The sequence below is a fragment of the Lissotriton vulgaris genome, chromosome 8 (genome assembly GCF_964263255.1).
Source record: "Lissotriton vulgaris chromosome 8, aLisVul1.2, whole genome shotgun sequence".
In the NCBI taxonomy this organism is placed as follows: Eukaryota; Metazoa; Chordata; class Amphibia; order Caudata; family Salamandridae; genus Lissotriton; species Lissotriton vulgaris.
Window position 1 is genome coordinate 1,216,966,417 of NC_141696.1, and position 18,267 is coordinate 1,216,984,683.

General features: G+C 43.7%; 1 protein-coding gene across 7 annotated transcripts in view; it reads right to left on the reverse strand.

Annotated features, from left to right (window-relative positions):
• NBEA (neurobeachin) overlaps positions 1-18,267 on the reverse strand; it is a 1,820,918-nt gene that overhangs the window by 41,283 nt on the left and 1,761,368 nt on the right. For all 7 annotated transcript variants that reach the window (XM_086935110.1, XM_086935108.1, XM_086935109.1 and 4 more), the window contains one exon: positions 7,300-7,401. In XM_086935110.1, coding sequence (XP_086791236.1) covers positions 7,300-7,401 — 102 coding nt within the window. The remainder of the gene's footprint in view (positions 1-7,299; positions 7,402-18,267) is intronic.

Here is an 18,267-nt window from a genome sequence, read left to right on the forward strand (position 1 = left end):
GATGTTTCAATAGGCGCACCGCCGGGATCCAGCAAGAAAGCACACCAATAGATCCGGGGTCTCTTCCCGTTTCCGCCGATTCCAAGTAGTAGCAGGATAGGTCACAGGATTAGGCGGAAAGCGGGAGAAAAGCGAGAGGGCCGGCGGAGCCGAGAGATCAGGCGGCCATCATGGTTGCTGGTTAGGCTCCTCCCCCCTCTATGTTTTTTTTAGCACTTGCAACAACCACTTTATTTCTTGAGTGCTCACAGAACAGCTGAAGAGACAAGAGGTACAGTTGGCAGAGGAAAAGGATGCTGGTTTGTTTCCAAAGACCAGAAGGATTTTAGTTTCCAACTGGAAAACCCACTAAAAAATACAGAAAATAATATTTTGCTTGAAAAGCCTAAATGAAAGCTGCACCATGCTAATGGGCAGTACAATAATAACCCTTTGGCCAAGCTTTTGGGGCCACATGTACAACAGTTTTTATCGGTTGCAACTAGCAAATCGGGCCATTTTTGAATGCTAAAATGGCCTGTAGCATGTATCAATCCTATTTTGCAAGTCGTAACCTGCTACCGATTAGCAGAATAAGAATTGAGAATCACTATTAGGAAGGGGTGTGCCAAGGGAGTCCCTTCCTAATAGCGAGTCAAAGGGGATGTACGATTCATTTGCGACCGGAATGCAGTCGCAAAACAATTGCAGACAGTCGAAAATAGGAAGGGGTTCTCAGAGTACCCCTTTCCCTTTGTGATTGGCAACGAAAATGTTTTTAGTAGCAGGCACAGGTCCCGCTGTCTACTGCCTACTCTTAATAAAAAATGAAACAAAAGTTTATTTTTTCTCATTTAAATGCATCATGTTTTATGTTAACCACAATGGGCAGCATTTTCTTATTTTTTTTTAAACTGCTCTATTGAAAAAGCAGTCACAGACATGCTGGTCTGCTGATCCCAGCAGGCCACCATCCCTGTGAATGCCATCCATTCCCAATGGGTCGCAAATTGTGACGTACCTCATGAATATTAATGAGGCAGGTACCTTGCAACTCATTTGGGATTCCCAAACAGTGTCAGAGACACTGTTGTACATTTCAGTTTGCGACTTGCTAATTGCAAGTCACACAAAAAATCACAATTGTGAGTTGCAAAATGAAAAGGTTTTACATGTGGCACTTGATACCTCCACAATGAAGAGAAGATGAATATACGATGGCAATAAAGTGTACACTGGGGTAACAAAACCTATTTTGGATAAAAAACAGAGAAGTGGAAAACATGGCAATATGAATACTACATATAGACTATATCTTGGACAAGAAGCCAGCAAAGCCTTGCTAAGGGAGGTCAAGTAGAGTTGCACTTCCAACGATTCAGGACAGGTCTTATTGCAGCATCAATAGCCGCGGGGAAACACCAAAGCGAAGCTTCAGCCTGCCTAATCATGATGCCTGTCCTGCTCTTCGGCCCACACCGACAGAAACCTGTGATGCTTTCTTTGCACCCCGCAACCCTCTGAAATGCAAACAGGACTTCTGGCACAAATCTTGAGAAGGTAAACCTTCAGTGGAACTAATCTTGGACTATATCTGAACCATGTTCCATTGTGGTCGGCCTGAATTTTTGACTTTGACCCGGTCCAGTGTGACCAGATAGCCAACGCTGGTGCTTTCAGCTTTTATGTGCTATTTTAGTTATTCTTAAAAAAATCAAAACTCTGGTTCTGCCAATGGGGTTTTTTCATTTTGTTTGTTTTTTATTTATTAAATTCAGCTCAAATTTCTTTACCTGGTGCGGGGTCTTTTTGTGTGGTGCTTTCGCTGTTTTACTGAATGAAATGCTTCACAAATACTTTACACATTTCCTTTAAGTGAAGCCGGACAGCTATGTGCCAAGCTACCAGGGGTTGAGCACAAATTAATTTGGGGTTTGCTTATACTTTCCTGTGACAAGGACTGTGGTTGCTGGTTGACCAGGGCTCTTCTCCTAGTCAACCAGTAACCCAATTTCTTAAAAAACTCAAGAAACATATTTTATGTATTTATAAGTCCCTTGTAAAGTTGTGTACCATATACCCAGGACCTCTGAATTAAATGCTGCCAGTGGCCGTCAGCACTTATTGTGCCACCCACATAACTAGCACTTTAAAACATGTCCCATGCCTGCCACTACAGCCTCAATGCAGTTTTAAAGTAACTTGTCGACTTGGCAATAAAACCCCCTTGTTAAGCACTAAACCTCCCTTTTAATACATATATACTATTACCTCTAGGGTAGACGCTAGAAAGCCCATAGGGCAGGATGCCGTGTAATTGAAAGGTGGGACATGTACTATTTAATGTTACATGTCCTGGAAGTGAAAAACTCCTAAATTCATTTAACACTACTGTGAGGCCTATTCCTTCCATAGGATAACATTGTGGACTCCATACTACATTTCCAAGTTTGAGCAGATAGCTATTTTATGTCTGGTGTATTTGTACTTGTAATGGTAACACTATTAATGGTAAAGTATGTTATTTTTACAATTTTGTTTAAAGAATGCCACTTAAAAAAGTTGGCAATGTTATGCCCTGAGATATGTGCCTGGAACTTGACCTGGGTCACTTGAATGGGCTTAACTGACAGTTAAACTTTGTGAATTCCTCCCAGACAGTCACACAACAGAAGAATTAGATATAGCAAAAGGGTCATCTGCTGGCAGAAGTAAGGGGCACAGCTGAGCACAGCCCCACTTGCAACTGAATAGGGAGTGCTCTACCACCTCCTCATTTGAACTGCAGCCAGTTTGAAACCAGGGCAGGGATGTCAGGAAATTCCATGCACTTCAAAACCACAGTCTAGAAGCTTCTCCAAACTTCCAGGAGGAGTGGACAAGGGTATAAAAATAGGGCTTCGGACACCCACTCTTCAGTACACTTCTGGACCAGTGAATACTCTGTCAAGAAGGAGAACTGCTTTGCTGCTGAATGTTCTGCCATTCTGTTGACCTGCTTCTGCCTTGCTGAATGGCTGAATTTCTGCCCTGCTGCCCTCTTGCCTGGGGAAGAAGGACTAAGCTTTCAACCTGAACCCGGGACCACCACAGTGACTCCAAAGGGCAACATTGCTGGCCTCCTGTTCTGAGCCTCAGGGACACAAAAGGCTCTGTTCACCTTGGGCCCCACCTGAACCCAGCCTGAGTGAGTCCTGACCTTCCAAGTGGTCCCCTACCAGTCCTGGACACATGAAAGTCGAAACTTTAAATGATTTTGGTTAGAAACCGCTCTGAGAAGCAGGAGGGCCCATCCTGCTCATCTATCTACCTGAGGTGCATCGCTGGTCAGATTGACTTTTCGGGCTTCTCCCGCTACGTTCTTCTCTGTAGTAGCAAATCCTTTTCAGCAATCCTTCGCCAATCAGGGTATCCAGCCTCGTGAAACTGTCTTCGGCTGCAACACTCTGCCTCATTCAGCTGGAGATTTTATACTTTCATTACAGAGACTAACTCCAAACGTAGAAATCTTCACGTCGGCTTTGACCCAATACTATCCGACGATGCCACTCCCTCCTCGGACACCTCCTGCAGCCTTGCCCCACTAAACGTTACCTTCACAGAACATTTTTCTCAGAAATTCTTCTAAGTCTGAAGGAAAGCGCTGACTGGGCCCAAGCCACTTCTTTTATCCGAACCACACTTCTTCACAATCGGCCATATTTTTTAACTTTGACACTGTCTTACACGACTAGATGTCTGTCCTTGGTGCTTTGATCTTTTAGGTGCTAGTTTTCACTAAAAACTTTAAAAATTGATAACTCAATTAGTACTGATTGGTGTTTTGTCATTCTTGAGTCAAATAATTTATTAACAATCAATAAATTGGTGTGGGATTTTTCTTGTATTTTCACTTTATTGTTTGTGAGCTGCATACACATTTTACATATTGCCTCTAAGTTAAGCCTGACTGTGGTTTGTGCCAAGCTACCCAGGGTTTATTACAGGTTAATTTAGTGACTTTTGTAATTTACTCAGAAAGGGTTTGTGGCAGGTTTCGTGACCAGGGTTCACACCCCTGTGAACCTACAACCCAATATCTCACAAGAGGTTATTGTAATTCTTGCTAAAAATGTATATTACCAGAAAAGTGACTCAGGCAACCTAATAGAGCCAACCCAAGTATGTCATTGAACTTAACTTTGGTCTAGAATTCTTGAGAAAAAGTTCTACACTGACAAGAAAAAAAGAAAAGTATATAATGAAACAACACCTTATTTGGACATACTCCGTACTAGCTCCTGGAGTCATCGCTTATCAAACAACATAATTTGGAACATTAGCCGGTCTCAGGATACTGAAACTTCTCCGGATACCCCTAATGTCTAAAGGACAAATGCTGACACCCAAAGGTCTGTTTGTACTTTCTTCTCGGCATAGCTAAGTCCCAGAGTCTTGACTAACAAAATACTTATTTTCTCCATTCGTGATGAAGTACAACAATGGATTCTGTAATTGTATCCCTATCTGATATTGGATATACCACCATAGATTTGCCTATTTATTGGTACCGAAAAAGTCTTTCGCAGTTACTAAATTACAAAAATGGAAAGCCTTATTCAATTGACACATTTTCTATCCAATTACCATTTTGAACAAACATCTTCAAATCTCAATTATTTTGTGCTGAAACCACCACGTTCTGCCATTCTCTCCAGTCCACAATCTTTCTTTAATCAGCTGACCAGGTTTAGTTTTTCATACGTGCACAATTATGACTGTGGTTGATGTATAAATTACCAATATTGATCAGTGTAGTCATCACTATACCTGCACCATATATACCAATTTTGAACAATGTAGTCATCACTATACCTGCACCTTATAAGCGTGTGTGTGTGTGTATATATATATATATATATATATATATATATATATATATATATATATATATATATATATATATATATATATATATATATATATATATTCTATCTACTTCTGTTATATACTGCTTTCTACATTATGCAGTGTTTTCAGCTGCTCTGGGTTGGGATGAGAATGTGCAAGATTGTGTATTTTAGAGGTGTTAGATTTGGAGAGGTAGGTGTGATTGCACATCTCCGTAATGGAAACCTGCACAATTATTGCACTTTTCAAGTGGAAATGACAAGTGCACCCACTTGTCATGTCCCACATTCTCTGTTTCAGAGGCACATTGAGTGCTCCATTGCAAGAGAGGCTTTTAACAGGTTTTACAAGCTCAAGTGTTCCAAAGCATCTACATTAAAGAACAAACAAATTCAATTTCCAGATGTTCTTAATGGTAGTGTTTTTGGAGAAGGGCTACCTAATCATAGGCGGGTGCAGCAGACTCCTGGGGTGGAAGAGACCGAGACTGACAGAACTCGGAGCAATGACTGTCGAATGTGTAAATTTCAACCAGACAAGAAAGGTGTATTAGGCTCATAAAGACGTGCCAATTTGTGATGAAGCTCGGATCACACATTTCCTGAAGACACTCTAATGAAACAGAACAATTAGTCTAGTTCAGCTGTTTTAACGTTTTGATTTCTGTGCATCGATCCCCACTGAATCACTGCTGGAAGTTGAACCTCAAAAACCTCAAACAAAAATACATTAAAATGTGAAAACAGGCATACGTCACATACACTCACAAATGAGGAAATATTTTATTTAATTCACACAAAAAATAGAAAAACAACATTTTAATGGGAATGTTGAAGCTCTTCAGAATTTAGTTGCATTTATGCTTGCCTCTAGCGTATTACTTTCTCTTTTTTGCTCGTACTGCAGCTATCAAATGAGGTACCACTCGCATATACTGCATTTTATTTGCAATACTTATTCTCATTCTTGCTCCAGAGGCTAACACAAGTTCAAGCAGCCCATATGAAACAGAAATACGTTAAAATACTACTTTGAAAACATTTGATTGAAAGCAGCAACAGTCTAATAATTCCAATTTAAACACCAACAGTAAGTGAAGGGTAAAAGTCTGCACTTCTGAAAACAAAATGGTTGTCTTACATGTCAACCAAAATCTAATGTGGAGCTGTGCGTTGATACAAAATCAATTAGGGCTCTATTAAAAAGCTTTACCAAGTAGAATCCTGAGGTAATATGGCGCCCGAGATTACCCATTCCAAGGGTGCAGTATTCCTTGAAGTGAGAAAATAAACAAGGACGTCATTAACTGCGCACTGATTTTCACACATTTTTCAGTCATTGCAAGGACTTATCCAGAGAGTTTCACCACCTCCTTTTGACCGGCGACATGTGTCTACTGTTAAACTATAAGGTGTGAAAGTTACTGTCTGCATATATGGCACTCAAGACCACATTAAATTCTCTTAGGCAGGTCCAGATACCACCAATCAACCTAAATTCTATATTAAAGCCTAGTAGAACTAACGGTTGAAGAAAGAAAAGGAACAGTTTGGGAACGAGGAGGTGGGGTAAGTTCAATGCTTAATTTGAGCCTGTGGTTTCCGGGGATCAGCACCGGCACTTAATCATTAACGCCGGAGCTTTTTTTTGAGCACCAGTTAAGAACACATTCATTTATGGTGGGCACAGGGAAATTAAGTGATTTGCCCAGAATCACAGGATGTTGAGCCTACGCCGAGACTCAAACCTGGCTTCCCAGCTAGGAAGTCGAAGCTCTGCCCATTACCCCACATCCTCTCCCCACTTTCATTGTTAGTAGTTGGTTCTGTTTTAGGTGGCGCTAACAGGAGAAATGGGCTGGTGCAAGCTGCCTCCTGATGAGAGCCCCAGCACTTATTTTTTTTTACAAATTAACCACTGTTTATGTTAGGTTGGCGTTAGGGGGAGGGGCGATGTTTGGTTTTATGTTTAGTAAGGGGGATGAGAACGATAGAGAGAGAAACGGCAAGCCCAGAAAAACTCTCTCATGTTCTACTATTTACCCTTTTTGCACCCTTCCTCGAAGATGACTTACACTGTATCCATTTAATGGCTGCCAATAAAGATTATTTTTCTTAAAACTAGACTGACTGAATTTTTCTGCCAAACCTGTAATTTTAATTCACCTCCCAAACACTAATTTCCAGACGAATCATGATTTTCGGTAAAGTTGGGATCCAGGCCTTAGAAGGCTGAGGTGTGAATATTCGACTAGCACATGGGGTACATCCACGACCCAACAACGTCACACTTAATTAAAATATGCATTAATATTGTTTTCCAGATTTTTAGATCTGCTTTTAACAGTCAGTATAGTTAAGAAGAGAGATTGCGCATTGTTTATATACAAATTATGCGGCACGTGTATGCATTTACAAAACAATCGCCCACCTTTAGCTCCACTGATTACAAGTCCAAGCTCTGCACACACAGATACACAGACCACCTCATGGTCATGGCCAGTAAGGACAGCTCGAGGGGCTGGATAATCACCTGCAAAAGACATTCACAGTTAGCTATACAACAATCCCAAATGCTAGTCTCATTGTGTTTCATTAGGAGTATGTAAAGTTCTCTTTACAATGAATATCACACTGCAGCACACATTGCTACACATATATCAGCTACCAGGTCTTCGACACCCATTGCCTTAAACCTCTCCCATAATAAAAAAGCCATCGTAAAGCGGCCTTAAAACAGCAAAGGGGCTATTGAGATAGGAAAAAAGAGGGAAAAGAGGAGAGAAAAGCAAACAAAATAGGAGAGGAGAGAAAAGCAAAGAAAGGAGGAGGGGCCTTGTAAACAGCAGGGCTTGCCCAAAATGGTTTCATCTTGCTTGATAGAGTGATTGTGCATGGTGGGTAGCCATCCATTGTTGTGTGACTAGCTGTTCTCATATTCAGGCTTCTCTCTCTCTTTACATCTGCATTGTCACACAAAACATTAACCTAGGGTTCAGGAAACCCAGCTCTTTTCTTTTTTTTTTTTAAATAAATCTTTAAATTTAACATACATTGGCATCAAATATACAGTACAGAGGAATTGGTAAAAATATACATGATGGAGACAATAAGTGCGAGCTAATGACAACATTACATCATGGGAATAGGTTACGGGGTACGGGGATCATCATTTTCGATACTACGTGGCGGTTTGCATATCTCTACTCGGTATGAATTCCACAGGCTCCATATGCAGGACGATTTTTGGGGAGAGCCCCTAGCCACATAAACTGTCTTTTCTCTGTGCATGCACCAATCAAGGTCTTTTTTCCAGGTCTCTATTGTGGGTGGATGAGCCGCACACCACAGCTGTGCGATATTCGTTTTGCAAGCATTAACCCCAGCGTGACCCATTGCATCAGGTGAGCGCTCAAGTCCGTAGGCCAGCGTGACCCATTGCGTCAGGTGAGCATTCACGTCTGTAGGCTCCCATATATTTAGAAGGCACATACGGGCTTCTGGCTGGGTGAAGGTGGACGGTCAGTACTGCATTGAACGTGTTGTGTACTTTCTGCCAAAAGGAACGTATGAGGTCGCATTCCCATATGATGTGCATGAATGTTCCTAAGAGGCCACATCCCATCCTACACTCCCCAGCCACTCAACTCCTTTCAAGGACACAAATCCATCAAGGTCTCTCTATTATTAACAAAATCTAGAAGGAGCCCTCAAAGCCAAGCTTATTAATATCACCTTCCAGTTGACCGTTCCACCATAGGCACGAAGGTGGGAATACTGCTGACCACAAGGTGCCCGTACCACAGAGAGGGGAATAGTCCCCAGGGATTTCACAAGACCTAGGGAACTGGTACATTAATAGGCGTCACCAGTCAGCTCTGCGGGGCCACTAAGCAGAAAAGGATGAACTTGTGTCTGCAGTGTGAGAGGCGGAGCACTGGTTTCAAATTCCATCCCTCACAGACACTGGACAGCCGGAATTTGAAGTGGGCGTGGGTAGTGCAGTGCAGGCTGGTGAAATATATGGCTACACCATTGTGTGAGAGGGTGTGGCGGTCTGAGAACCCTGTGACCCCTTCCAACAAGTGCCATTACATACCTGCCAACTTACAAACTAGTTTCACCGTGTAAGGAAGGGGCAGGGCCTTGGAGAGGGCAGGCCTTTGTGCTAAGAGCTTCCTCAGATGCACTCTGCCCCTCACCATCCCTCCGACCCCCTCTGAAAAAAACAAGGGGTTGTTGAGGATGCCGCCGATGTCTGGGGTGTTTCCACACCTCCTAATGGACATCGGCCGCTGACTGCCTCCTAAACGTGCCAGAAATTCACTCTTTACGTTGGTTTTCAGCTTGGTTTTCCAGGCACTGTGTGATTTCGGCTCCTCACCGTTTGAAGGGTGCCCCCATGTGAGTTGGCAGTCTACCCTTTGAAGGGCACACTGCGTTGCACACATTTAGGACGGATCCAAAGAACCTCTTTGCCCCAGCGCCCATATTAGTAATATGTACCTGCAAAGGTGTTCCCACAATAAACTGCATGGGGCCACTCCCCTGTGCATATGCGTGCACCCAGCCACTCACTATTGCAACCATGCCTCCTTTTGCAACACGGAGGGCTTCGAAGGGCACACAAATTATTTAAAGAGAATCCTACATCTACTGCACGTGAAAGCAGGCTGTTTCCACGGCAACTGAAAACACATATAGGAGGGTCGCAAATGTTGGTACTTAACGCATGTTTCTTGGACTTCAGTATGATTTTAAAATAAATTAAGTTTTTAAATCTATGGATGAGAACTCTGATTAGGGTGCTTAGTTTTATAAACTAGATGGTAAAGAACGGTCTCTATTATAATGATTGCATGAACCATACATACACTTCTGTAGCGAGATGACTCACTAACCGACAAAATGGTTTATGTTTTTTTAAACATAACCGAAATAAGCGAACATTTATTGGTTTATATACGTATAAGGTGTGCATTTGCGAAAGTCTGAATTGCCTTGACAAAATAAATGACTCAAAATACGTTAGAATTGCTTAACTGGAAAGTAATATTTCAAAATAAGGATTAGATTATATGTTGAAATTATGTGAGTGACTGTATTCGTTTAAATGCCTTGATCATTCGGTTAATTTAATTGTTTTCTTGACAAAAGCTGCACTTAAATTGTTTTTAGGTCTATAATGAGTTTGAGCTTTTATCTAGTTGTACCCACTGAATGGAAAGGTAGATAAATAGTAAATTAAAAGACATGTTTGATCCCTGGACCCCTGAAACAAATATGCAGTTTCTGGCCCTCAGATATTCCACAGGGATAGCAGCAACGTCATGAATGGGGGCAGAGGCATGGGGAGGGACAGCAGCCCTCAATATACTGCAGTGCAAGGGACAGATGTCAGGCACCTCGGCAATCCGTCATCTCTTCTGTCACAGCCCCAACAAGAGTGATAGATGCAGCAGCGGGTTAAAGGCCTCGGCGCGCGGGCAGCTGCAGGTGAAAGGACAAAGAATGGAAACAAAGATCGGACTGGGATTGCATTCATTTATTAATAATGGGCTAAAAACCGACTGACGTGCAAAGGGTTACAGTAGCAGACGGAAGAACGAAAAAAAATCAACTCACCGAAATATTTGAATCATCCAGTGTGCGCGCGCTTACTGTGCGAGATTGCTTCACATATTTTTTTCTTACCTGCATAGGCCTTGAAATTATGTAAACTACGGGTTAAATTTACTTGAAAAAAAATTGTTTGAGTGGACTGTTATTTTAATCGTGCACAAATGCAATGGCTGCAAATTAGTAAAAATTCACAACTTTCAAAACACCCACCTTACGGATCTCTAGAGTCTGCACACTGTCCGATTACTTTCTTTTAAGGCCGAGTAATTTACAAGTTTCTCTGACATTCATAATCTGGCCTAATCAGCACAATTTGTTTGGGTGAAGAAGCAGAATATAGCAGGGAAAATGTCCTTGCTTTGAGGGGTGACACTGGCCGAAATAGGTGTGGAAAAATGTCTACAGTTATTCCTCATTCCATGGTCAAAAACCCATAATGGAACAGTAATAATGCAACCAGTATTTACCACACCCTCCAGTATTTACAATTCCGGATATGGTACATGACTCGTAACAAGACAGGCATGAGAGAGGCGTGGCAGCGGCAGCCAAGATGGCAGTCGCAGACTAACTGTACTGCGGACCTCCTCTCCTGTCTGCTGTCATCTGCCGCCACTATGCCTGGAGCGTACCCCCTCCACCCCCTTCTCCCCCTCCCCCATTACTGTCTCCAGACCACTAGGCATTCTGATACTGTGCGCCCGAGCAACGCAGGTGACTGGAGAACTTCTTGACTACCGAGACCGCCCGGCTTAACATGGGGGTCTAGTAAGTGTAGTGCCAAACAGATGGTAGGGGCGTGTGGGAAGGAGCTGCTGGGCCCCGGAGTCGCTGTTTGGCCAAACGATTCCCTGTTTGTGTGCCTCACTGGGGGCGCCGAGCGGCCGCGCCATCCAACCATGGGCCTGAGATGGGTGCCTTCTTTCTGCTGGCCCCTCCTCCTCCTGAGTCCGCTACTTGGAGGCTCCCCTGCTAGACTTCTTGCGGACCCCGGGTGCAGGGACCTTGGAGCAAGCTGGCACCAGGGGCGGCTCTAGGCTCATGGCGGCCCTGGGCAGGGAGCGTGGGTAGGGGGCCCCGGAAGAGGGGGTCCAGGCGGGGCGGAGCGCAGAGACCAGTGAAGAGGGGCGGGGTCAGGGTGTTTGGAAGTAGAACAGAGCTGGAGGCTGCCAAATCCCTGCCAAGGGCCGCCACGCAAATATGTCTCCATCCTCATAGGATTATTATATTAAGGATATATATTGGCGTGGTGGCCCCTGGGGTTTGGTGGCCCTGTGCAGGTGCACAGCTTGCACATGCCTAAGGCCGCCCCTGCTGGCACACATGCCCTTTTTTGTTCGGAGACAGGGATGGACCCACTCCCAGAACCCGAAGCACTGGAGCCCGAACCTGTGACTGCTGATCGTCTGGATTCTTGACCACCGGGGCAGGGATGCCATTCTTCGGGAGGCCAGGGGATGACCCGATCTCTGCTTTCTGGGCTCACGTATCATGATCTTTCCTAATTATACGCGGGGAAGTCCAACAAAGTAGCCACTCTTTTCACGAAGTCAAGCAGAAACTCTGAGCTTTCAATCTTCAGTATATGCTCATCTTCCCCGCTAAGCTGAAAGTGATCGTTAACTCTAAAATGTACTTCTTCCAGAAGCCCGAGCAGGCCTGGGGTGTGGGTGGCTGAGAGAAGGGAGACCCGTCAGCCCAAAGAACTTGAAGCAAAACCCCTGGGTAGCGCCTTTTGGCTGACACGGTAGCCTCAGCGGAGAAACCAATCACGCAAACGTTGGGGCATTTCGCACTCCAGCTGGCTCTGGCACAGAAGATACAGCTGCTGGTCATGACATTAGAGCCAGGCACCCTTAAGCTCTTCCAATCTCCGGCTGGGAAACCACAAGATCCATCATGAGGATCCACGTACACCTGCACTTTTGCTACATGGCGAACTGTTCCTCTTTGAGGAGGGCACTACTTTAGAATGTACTACTAACAAGAGGGACCGGCACGCAATTCGGTAGAAGAAGAGGTCCTTATGACATGGTATTGTTAAGTACTGTATTCTGTTATGCATTAGGTTAGGGTACCAGATGCTTCAAGGGTAGAAGCATGGGGAGAGGGCAGTTGTGGCAAGGGATCTTAGGTTAGTCCTCATTAGTTTATTTGTACATTTCTTCAGTCGCAGGCACCTCAGCAACACATCTAGTCCTTGTGATCCCACAGACCCTTGCTGCCAGTGGCACCAACACATTGGCATGTCCATAGAGCACCCACCCAACGTCATTCTCCACTTTACAAACTCGTTACTCACATGATGGAGGTCCATGTAATGTCCTGGACCATGAATGGCTTGCTGGACCGCATTAAGTGCACAGCTGTTCTTTGGTATGCTTAACGGTTCCAGCCGGCGGTTCTAATGCTACAAGAGACGCACTTTGTTGAGGAGCACTGCCCATTCCTACAACTGTGTGGTTATAACAGGGTCTACCACTCGGGGTTCACGTAAGGGTCCCGAGTTGTCGATGTCTTACTACGTTGAGGGTTCCCCCTGGTGGTGACCAAAACACGCAAAGACCCCTATGGTAGATATACTTTAAGTAAAGATCTATACCTAGTTAAGTCAAAAATTTGACGTAAGCAGTTCTAGGTCTAATTATAGCATGTACCCTATGGGAGATATGTCGGAATCCTGGTCCTCTTTTAGGATAAACAATATAATTTCCTGTCAGTCTATGTGCCTCATCCGCTGCTCTCCCCCACGTTGAGCTCCCTACTGAGATTCTTCTGAGCCCTCCTCAAGGCACCACTGTTGTCCAGGGGGAGGTAGGGCTTTAACTAGATCAGAACTGTTTATACCACAGTGGCAGTTCTGTATGACCCCCTTTTGGAAAGAGACGTAGCTGCATCACTGACTGGGGCTGGAAGGGTTCGCGGAATGAGACAGAATAGGAATCACCCTATTGAGAGACATCTGGCCAGGGACCCACATTCATTCATCTCAAGTGCTGCAGGAGCAATATCAACTTTCCCACACTCAAGTGCACAAGTATCTATAGCTACGCCACACTCCCTTGGCCAACATTCTGCCAGAGACCTCCATTCCTAAATTCAGCCCCCTTGAGACCAAACTACTGACAGAGAAGATCACCAAAGGCCCAATCTCACAAGCATACAGCTCCCTGGCTGCTAATGCCATGCACAAGGTCTCCAGCACTTAAAGTAACAATGTGAGGTATGGTTGGGGGGGCTTGATGAAGTTGAGTGGTGGGAGGCCAGGATGGACCCTCTGGAAACTTGCTACTTCAACCCCCTCATACTGGCCCATCTTAATTACATCCACCTCACCTATATGACACCCCTGCGGCTTCAGTGGGTGGGCTGGATCCCCCACGCCGACTGCATTCGATATTCCTCAATGAATGCAGACCATTTCCACATGGCTACGTCAAGCCCTGTTTTGGCCCATTACTGGCAACAAACAGAACATGAACTGTTGTCGGTCTTAGGCCGAACGCTGGAGCTCTCATCAGAATTGCTCTGCTGGGCCTTCTGGAGGACTGGGCTGAAGCGGACGTTCCTTGGGTTCGCCCCACTGATTGCCAAGAGAGACACTGCCCTGAACTGGACCTTCAAGCACCCCCTTCACTGGCCATGTGGAGGGCAGGGGTGGACTACTGTGCACAACAAGAGCGGTCCATTTAATTAGCCTGGGTTGCCCGCAGAAACATGGGAGGATATGGAGCAAGTGGGGGAAATATCATGGCCTAGGTTCAGATGTATGATTAATTTACACAGTGTACCATAGCGCTGTGTGTGACATGTTTTTTTTCCGACTGTCCTATTGCATTGTTTTCTCTATTAAAATCAATAAAATTTGGTTATTAAAAACAAAAATCAAACAGAGGTTGGCATAGTGCACAAACCTCCATGAATTTCCACTTAGCTTGATAAGTGTAGACATATCTTATATCTTTTAACATAAACTGGATTATTTGACATCAGCAGATGAATCTTCCAATGATCGAGATAGTGGGAACCTAATATTAATGTACAACCGAATGCGAAAACCTGCATTCCTATACCTTTCTCTTTTAACTCTAATCTACGGAAGGCCACATACAACACTGTTTTATGTATAGTGTGGGCTTATTGACAGAGAATGAATATATGCACCCAATGCCACGTGTAGCTTTAGGCAAACATCTAACATGCTGTTCCTGACCAAGCTGGGGAAAAAGCTATAAACATCCAATTCTTGTTCCACATGGAAACCTTGACACAGGAAAGTGACACAAAGTGCCCTGGTAGAGGTCAGAAAACATTCTTTGACCAAGGCCAATAAGGACAACCTCAGCATGCACAAATGGATGTTTTTTTACTATGTTCGAATCCTCGACCGACTGTGAGTTGTGACAGTTAAGCTGGATGTGGGAGGGGACCTGTTTTTAATCATTCTTGTGCAAATGAGTCATCCACTTTTACAATGTGGTGATGGTATGAAGAGAGTACATTTCAGCACCCCGGAAATTACTGCTGCATTGTGCAATTAAGTCGTTAGCACTGGAGCTAAGCGCAACAACCCACATGATGTAAATATGGCAACAGAAAATAATATTATTTAATTTCTGTCGTATAGAGATATTTAATCTGCTTCATACATATGTTTCTGCCTTTCTAGCAACCAAACAAATGCAGCCTTTGTAAGTGGGCAGTGGCAAGCAAAGCCAACAGCCAAAATATTTAAAATAATAAGCAGCAATATGAACCTAAAAGCACAAACCACCCCTCCATCATGATCCTAGTGTGTGGTAACTCCACACAATCACGGCCATCAGTGATAGGTAGGCAAGGAACAGCAGCTGCTCCATCTGAACTGACCACTGGTGCTAATAGCACACTCTGTGCCACCTCTTGTCTCAGGGTTCATGAAGCCGTGAGCGGGCAGTAAGATGGCTCGAACAGGCCTGCTTGTTTTCTCTAGATTCTGCTCTCTGCCCTTTCACGAACTAGTCAGCACTAAAAAGGAGGCTGTTAAAGGATGTAGAAGTGACAAAGCCTTACCCCCTGTGATGTCATGGCCTCTTAAGAAGAATAAGGCCAGGTTCCCAATAATGAGTCCTGGTGCTCACCAGCAAGCACCGGCACAAATTAAGCACCCCCTTCAGCATGTTAAACGAAGTTTCAAGCAGAGCTACGAACAAAACAGCGCTAGTGAACTTGCACCTCTTGTGACTATCCTGTTGGAAGCTGTGTAATGAGAAATGTCAGATGAAGTCCTGAGATCAATGAAATGTCAGGCTCTGGGGATCGCGCCGGTATAGCATTGATCCTTATTAAGAACACCAGGCAGAGGGTGAAAGCAATATGTGGCGGAGAGGCTCCCGAGGATAACAGACCAAGACCAACACAACAGCCCATGAGAAATTCAATCACGCTCCCACCGCCGACTGCCCGCGCCACTCTCGCCTCCATCATGCAGGAGACGGCTTCCAATTAAAGCGTGTAAATTAATTTCTGGCACTTCCAAATGAGGTTTTGTATTTGCGAAAATTTCGAATTTTCATAGGAGCCTGCTGGCCACCCGGCTCCTTTGTAATGTTATAATTGTTGTCCTTATCTGGTCAGAGTTCATTGCGAGTGTTTATTTGATATGTTAGTGTTGTTTCTAGAACCCCTCCCATTTAAAAAGCTTACATTCACCGTGGAAGGCTAATTTAAATGAGGCTGTTCCTGTGACTTTCTGAATACTAACAGCTGGTTCTGCCTTTAGCTTTTCTATAAGTATTAAACAAAGCAAGCACTTTAAAAACATTAAAAGAGATGCCTTTTAAAAATATCTTCAGACTGATCAATAAGTGTTATGGAAACCGAGAGAAGGAACTGATGTTTAAGGTGTTCAGCTGCAGAGTCAGTACTAAAACACTGCTTCACCTACCAGCAAACAGCTTGATATGTTATTCGTATATATAAGTGTTAAATTGTCTGCAAGCATAGCTCATGTTTTTTTTTGTTTTTATACCATCTATGTATTATAGTTGGGCTGGGAAATAAAATATACCATTACGAAAAAACAAACAAATAAATATAGACTGAAGATACAGTTTCTAGCCATCTGAAACTGGCACTTTAGCGTATTATTTTGTACTCTGTTGGTCGTAACACTGTGAATCAAAACATATATGGTATTTGGAAAGACTATCGGCCATTTTAAAAATGTCACTGAGGTAACGATTGGGGCTGCTGTTTTATAGATACATCTGTGGTAGGAACAGGACTCAAATTCCTGTTCTGGTGGCGGAAGGCAGGGTCGGATTGGTAACGCGGGCACTCGGAAAATGTCCGAAGGGCCGGTAGCCGAGTTCTACCTGTGGGCTGCTTTTTTGGGCAGCCTGGGGGCTGTCTGTGCTGTTAGGATGCCGCCAGTGGGTGCCTGAGTTGACTTTCTAGAGGCAGATGGGTGGAGGTATCACTCCCTTTCTCTTGCTGGGCAGGCCCATTAATGTATGCTGATTGAGCGGGGCCAGGGAGCCTGAGCAGAAGTGGTTTCAATTGCATTCATGTGTGGCTCAGCAGTGTGAACTAATCTGTGCATTTTTTAAAATCTAAATGAAGGTACTAAAATATGTCCCCACCCGCTTTCTTTTCATAAACTTCGCTGAAGCAGTGTTTTGCGGAAATGCAATACACAAATGTGGGACACTTTTCGTTTGTTGTGCCGAAGACGATTTTTGATCCCAATCCAACCCTGGTGAAAGGGGCTGTGCTACTTCAAGTCTCCGCTGGTAAGGTAGGTGTGTTGGTTTCCGTACCTTTTAAAGCAGCACTTCCAACCAGGACGTGGGTTAGGAATAGAACTGGGGTAGAGGAATTGCCCCCTTCCTTTAAACAGAAGCAGGCTTCAATAAAAGGGAATGCTGATTTAACTAAATGATGCCCTTTAACAAAAAAATAACAAGTATTTGGTGTAAAGACAAATTTTGCTCTACCAAGTGGACATTATTATAATTACCAAACGATTAAAACACAATAGACTTCATAGAAAATTTAAAATGGCATTTAAGATATTTGCTTGGCCCAGGCCTTTTTGTTAAAATAGAGACAGATATTGCTAACAGCAAACTATTTTTAGAGCATACCACAAGCTTAAGTATTTTTTTGTAGCAGTTTTATTCAAATCAATAGAGTTGACTTTATCACCCTAAAATCGATTCAAGCTTATACGAACAGAACCATTAGTAGATATTTGTCCATGTTGATGAAGGAGAAATATACTTCGAGAAGTAAATAGGGTGTTTCACTGACATTTTCTGGAAAAAATAGAGGCTCCAGAGTGTTTTAGAAACCATTTATTGCCACAGCCACCGTTCAAGGAATCACAAATGGGTGATGAACTTTTAACTAGATGGAAAGCGAATGGTTCTCTTACGTCTATAAGAGTTCATTCAAAGCTGATATTTTTTAGGGAGAACCACTGCACATAGAAAGCTGTAGTTTTTTCCTTCCCTAAAAACCCACAAAGAACTTTTTGATCACATAGGATTATGGACAATTTGACCAAGAGCCTTTCAAAGGTTCATTCCATGACTATGGGCTCTTTAAAAATGCCCAACATGCCTTGATCCCATCATGCTACACAGTAATTGTGTCTCTAGATCAATAAGGCAATTTTTCATTTCCCTGCATGGGCTAGCAGTTGTAAGACATAGAAATGTCTCACCACCTTGGACAAATCCCATAAAAAATGCATAATGGAAATGCAGCACCCAATGATATTTGCCCTTTGAAA